Source organism: Pteropus alecto, unplaced genomic scaffold (genome assembly GCF_000325575.1).
Source record: "Pteropus alecto unplaced genomic scaffold, ASM32557v1 scaffold226, whole genome shotgun sequence".
Taxonomy (NCBI): Eukaryota; Metazoa; Chordata; class Mammalia; order Chiroptera; family Pteropodidae; genus Pteropus; species Pteropus alecto.
Genome location: NW_006440132.1, coordinates 1302619 through 1308484, shown reverse-complemented (window position 1 = coordinate 1308484; position 5866 = coordinate 1302619). Strand labels below are relative to the sequence as shown.

The 5866-nt window shown below is 38.7% G+C and overlaps 1 protein-coding gene and 1 non-coding gene across 2 annotated transcripts; one reads left to right on the top strand and one right to left on the bottom strand.

Moving 5' to 3' along the window:
* The first annotated feature begins 2863 nt into the window (after positions 1-2863).
* Positions 2864-4146, top strand: LOC102885842 (putative UDP-GlcNAc:betaGal beta-1,3-N-acetylglucosaminyltransferase LOC100288842). Its single transcript, XM_025050433.1, has one exon. The coding sequence runs from the start codon at positions 2989-2991 to the stop codon at positions 3961-3963; it is 975 nt and encodes a 324-aa protein (XP_024906201.1). The 5' UTR covers positions 2864-2988; the 3' UTR covers positions 3964-4146.
* Positions 4147-4584: 438 nt separating this feature from the next.
* Positions 4585-4703, bottom strand: LOC112484050. The gene has a single exon (XR_003047876.1). It is a non-coding gene; the product is annotated as a 5S ribosomal RNA (ribosomal RNA).
* Positions 4704-5866: the final 1163 nt, after the last annotated feature.

Sequence of the window (5866 nt, the reverse complement as noted above, 5' to 3'; positions counted from 1 at the left end):
GGAGGGTGTAAAGGGAGGCGGAGCATGCGCATCTGGATCCTCACGACGCCTAGCCTTTCGGTGCCTGGGCCAAAGCTTACCTCTTTGCTGTGTATCCGAATGTGTCCAGCGCATTTATGTCCCTTATCCACTCTGATCTTGCTCCAACTCTGCGGCACTTTTTCTTATCCTCACTTTATGGAGGAGAGGGAGAAGCTAAAAGACTTGTCTAAAGTCAAACGAACCATTGAGCACCTTTTATATCCCAAACACTGTTTTAGAGGGTAGATTTAGTGAACAAAAAGCACAACATTATAAGAAAATTTAAGAAGACGTGGGTACACAGATCAGATAACTTCTATAAAAGGGAAGGCAGTACACTAAGGTAATCAAGAAACCCAAGCTCCCCTATATATTTGCAGCAAAGTCCCAAGCCAAATATGGTAGGAGTTTGATGACTCAAACTGAAAATATCAGATGGAGCTGCCCCAGAGACAATATTGTTTGAATCTCTTATGGACAAAGAAACCAAATTATCTACGTTTAAGCCCAGAGGAGAGAGTCAGGAGCAAACTTCATGGCTCTAAAAAAAATGAAAATTGCAAAATAGCATGTGTTTAGTTAACTATAAGTCCTATTTAATTGTTAGATTAATATATGTAAAAATTCATTCATTTGAATGGTTTTTGAGGTTAGATTTCCCCACTTTGACCAAATTTCCAAGCCTTAGTAATGATTATTGAGAAAACAAAGACATCTTTAAATTAAATGAGTTATTCCTAGCCAAATAATTACAAAAACTGCTATGAATGACAAGTAGTAAATTCAAATGTAAAAAGAAAAAGAGGAAATATAGCCTGGCATGAGAACAGAATGTTCAGTACGACTGCTTATGTGACAGAAACATGAAAATACACTGGACGTTGTTCTTTTCTTACAATAAACTTGTTGGTAGAAACGGTGGGATAATTCTTACACATATATGCTCTAGAAGATAGCAAACATCAAATGCTCAGTCTCTTCAATTCAGGCTAACATGCACTATATGTTGTTTTCCGTTTTGAGATAAAGTTGCCTGGGAGAGGTATTGATTTTATAGTCCTCGCATAGCCTGTACTAGGAATTCAAAATCCTTCCCATTTCTTGCCTGTGCATGTACTAGGGGACAGGAACTACTCCAACTGCTCAGTCTCTTGAGAGGCACTCCAAAGACACTCTATGACGTTTCTCCTTGTGTGATGATGCTATGGAGAGGTGATGTGGGTGAACTATTCTTTCGACTCCCATGCATACTTCACCAAGCATAAAGACAAGGGGTCAGTTTCAAGAGGTACAGAAGATTGGAACCATTCAAAGACGTTCGCTTTTTTAATCTTCATTCTGGAGTTCACTCAAGCTGTAACATTATCAGCCCTTGCTCTCTTATAGAGCCAGCAGGTATTCTGGGACAAAAGCTCAGGTTGATTGGCCAGAAACCTTATCCTTAAAGTCTCAGGCACAAAGTACTTTACTTCAATTGCTGTTAGACTGGCATGATCCTGAGATACATTTGGGCACAGTTTGGCATCTGGACTCAATTTCCAAGGCCCTGAAATCGCTAACAGACAATATGCAGGTAAGCATTTATAATCTTTGAAACATTTGCTATCTATTAAAATAGGCTTTGAGGAGGCTGAAGTTTCTTCTATGTGTAAGTAATCAGCACTGAGAAAATGGAAAGTTCAGATTATAATTTCAGGAGTTTGTTTTGTTGTTTTTTCCCTATTGAATAGACATGTAAGTAAAAGATGGGAGTCAGGATTCTCTAGTGGTTAAGAGTGAGCTTTGGAATTTGACATACTTAAGTTCAAATCATGGTCTTACCCCACTCCCTTACCCTCTAAATGATCTTAGGCAAATTACTAAACAGCTGGGATACTCATCTTAATTTTGAAGAAATCTATCTGAAAGAGATATTCCCAGGGCTAAATGATTAAGGCATGTAAAGTGCTTAGCACAGTGCCTGGCCCATGGTAAGTGTTCAATAAGGGATAACTATTATTATGGGGGCTTTGTTGATCGAAGCACCAATGAATAAAGATTTAATTCCTTTTATGTTCCCTGGCTCTATTATATTACAGTACTGCATATGCTCTTCCAGATGGAAAGTTTCCATCTCCTTTGATGAGGTGGAGTAAGCTTGGCACAGGTCCGTCCTAGATCTCTGAAGGGGTGCTATGCAGATAGCAGGAATCTGCCCGTATTGACAGACATGTCAGATGGATTAAGGGACATTGTCAAAACAGACAATGTCATAATTATTAGATTAAGTTGAAAAGTTATACTGGAATAATGTAAATGTTTGATCATAGCCATTGTGCAGTGGCCTACAAAAGCAACCGCTTCATTGAAAAATAGCCGTTGACCTTTGTAATTAGAAAAAAAATACATCATATATTTTCCTATAGATTTTTAACACAAGGATGCCACTTGCTATTTCATATCCATGTGTCTGTCTCATTCCTCTTTGCTTCCCCAGTGTTTAACACAGTGCCTTGTATTATATTTATGTAGGAAGAGTTATCCATCAGGAAATGCCCAACAGAGACCCTAATACCATAAGTAGACTTTCATCCAGACAAGCAAGAGAACAACCAACATTTTACTTAGTTTCCACTTTGTGACAAACACTGACCCAGCAGCACTGGAGAAGAGAGAGGCATGATGCCTGCTGTCCAGTTAACCATGATCTAGTGGGAGAGACAGATTAACAAAAAATAAATAATAAGAAACACTCTAGTGTACTTCTAAGTGCTGTAAGAGGTACATAAAGTTTTCAGTGGGGATAAAAACCAAAGTGGAAATGAAGCTTGAACGAACGTGTGTTCTTTTCTTATTTAGGTGACCTTCTGCAGACTTCGGACTCACCAGTGGTGTTTCATTCTGTTTAATGTTATCCTATTTCATGCCTTGCTTTTTGGGGCTGATTTTGTGGAAGAATACTTCTTGCATGCTTTGCCTTATGTAGATATGAAAGTTCTTGAAATTAAGGATAAGGCAAGAAAGTTGAACATGGAACCCCTAAGAAGTAATCTTTCAAAATATTATATCTTGAGTCAGTCAGAAGTGTGTAAAGGGAAGAGCATATTTTTGCTCTCTCTTATCTTCAGTAGCCCAGGAAGTGAAACGAGACGGGACCTCATAAGGAAAACCTGGGGTAACGTGACCAGTGTCCAAGGACACTCTATTCTCACACTGTTTGCTTTGGGAATGCCTATTTTGGTAACTACCCAGCAAGAGATAGACAAAGAGTCCCATAAGAATAACGACATAATTGAAGGAATCTTCTTGGACAGTGCTGAGAACCAAACCTTGAAGATCATCGCAATGACACAGTGGGCTGTGACTTTCTGCCCTAATGCCCTATTCATTCTCAAGGTTGATGAAGAGATGTTTGTCAATCTACCAAGCTTGGTAGACTATCTTCTCACTCTGAAAGAACACCTTGAAGATATCTATGCAGGAAGAGTTATCCATCAGGAAATGCCCAACAGAGACCCTAATAGCCAAGAATTTGTCCCTCTTAGCGAGTATCCAGAAAAGTACTACCCAGACTACTGCAGTGGTGAGGCCTTTATTATGTCCCAAGATGTGGCTCGGATGATGTACGTGGTTTTCAAAGAAGCACCCATTATAGTGCCTGCTGATGTGTTTGTAGGAATCTGTGCCAAGTCCATTGGCCTTATTCCCATCCACAGTTCAAGGTTTTCCGGGAAAAGACATATCAGATATAACAGATGTTGCTATAAGTTCATCTTCACATCCTCAGAGACTACAGATGCTGAAATGCCCCTGGTGTGGAAGGAAATTAATGACAGGAAAGAATGTACACTGTTTGAAACTTACTCCGGGCTCATTTCCTGCAAACTTCTGACATACCTTGACAGCTTTGAACGTTTTCACTTTGGTACCATAAAAAACAATGCCATGTATTTTGGTGATTAGGATTTCTTTGTTTTTCTTACAGGTATGTTCTTTTTAAAATTACTCCCTACCTTCTTATGGAAAGCATCCCTCCTTTCTTGTGTTTTATGTAACTTTAATTGTGCTCAGAGAGTTGCAGTGTTTTTAGTGCCCTGGTGTATATATTGAAATCTTACTTTAAGAAATTTAAATTGGTAGTGTGATCCTTTTACAACTAGTGAATTTTTAAAAATCATATTCTATAGAACTTTCATGACTCAGTGACAGCAGTGGTGACTGATTTTTGAGAATGCTCAGAATTAAAAAACACCAAATAAGGAATTTGTTTAACAAAATGTTCATCTTGTCTACAAACAGGAAACATTTTAATACTCTGGGTGGTGGAATTACATTTAACTTAGAAGTATTAGCTCACTAGTGTAAAGATTGGATCTCTAATTTTTTGTGAAACAATTTTCATCCAGTCCTAATTAGGCGGAGCCTTACAAATGGGGTGCAGCAAATTCACATTTCATGTCATGTTTACACTCTGTATTATTTTGTTTAATTAATGATTATTATTATTTTTTTTTAGGCGAGGCAACCCTTGGTTGACCTCACAGATTGCAAGGACCTTGATAGCTTACAATTCTTTATTTTTTACGCCTACAGCACCTGGTCTTCCTAGGTGGTCTCCCATCCAAATACTAACCAGGCCCGACCCTGCTTAGCTTCAGAGATCAGATGGGATCGGGCTTGTTCAGGGTGGCATGGCCGTAGACTGTAGTTTCCTAGGGATGCCATAATAAACTATCACAAACTGGGTGACGTGAAACAGCACTTATTTGCTCGAAGTTCTAGAGACTAGAAGTTTAAAATCAAAGTGTCAGCAGGTTCATGCTCTCTTTGAAGACTGTAGTGGAAAATCTTTCCTTGTCTCTTCTAGCTTTTGGGGGTTGCCAGCAGTCCTTGGCTTACAGACGCATCATTTTAATCTCTGCCTCCATCTTTAGATGGCCTTCTGTGTGTCTGTGACTTCATATAATCTTTCCTCTGTGCTGTGTCTCTGTAAAATTTCCTTCTAAGGACAACAGTCATTGGATTATGGCCCACCCTAATGACCTCATCTTTAACTTGATTACATTAGCAATCAAGCAGATCGATAACCTACCTATCTTGAAATAGCTCACACTCACAGGTACCAAGAGTTAGGATTTCAATGTATCTTTTGGGGGGATGCAATTCAACACATAATACACTCTAATTTCTGTGTACAACAAATAGGCACTAAATCAGTATCCATCCTGGGGTTTTTGGGCATTTTAGGTGTCCCCAAAGTAATATATTTTGAAAGTTCCTGCCATGACATTTATTAAATCATATTTTTGTTACTGAACCGTAGCGAGCCTTAGTTTATATACAAAATCAACTTCATTGGAAGTATGGACTAAATGAGATATGGCAAATGTTTAGCATTGGATTTGGCTCTCATAGGAAGTATGAGGAGAGGAAGCAATTTTAAGATCATATGTTCGGAGTTAAACAGCATAGCGTCAATCTCGGCTCCACTTATTTGCTGTGACCTTGTGAAAGTTCCTCAACTTTGCTGTATCTGTCTCAAGTATAAACAGGGTAATAACAGTACCTAATTCCTAGGAGCTGGAGGAGAGCAACATGAGTTAGTAAGTGAAAAGGATTTAGAACAATGCCTGACACAGTAACTACTTGCAATTATCTTCAAAATATAACCAAGTAACAAAAGGGGCACATATCTGACCAATCCTCAGAAAGCCAGGTAAATATTCTGGCTCTAGGCTGTGAGACCTGAGGTCCTTCATTTATGACTTAATGTCTGTGTCTGCAAAATACTTGTAAGGTTGCTATGGGGATAAAATGAGAAAACGTGCACTAAGTGCCTAACATTAAGCAAATGCTAAAAAATGGT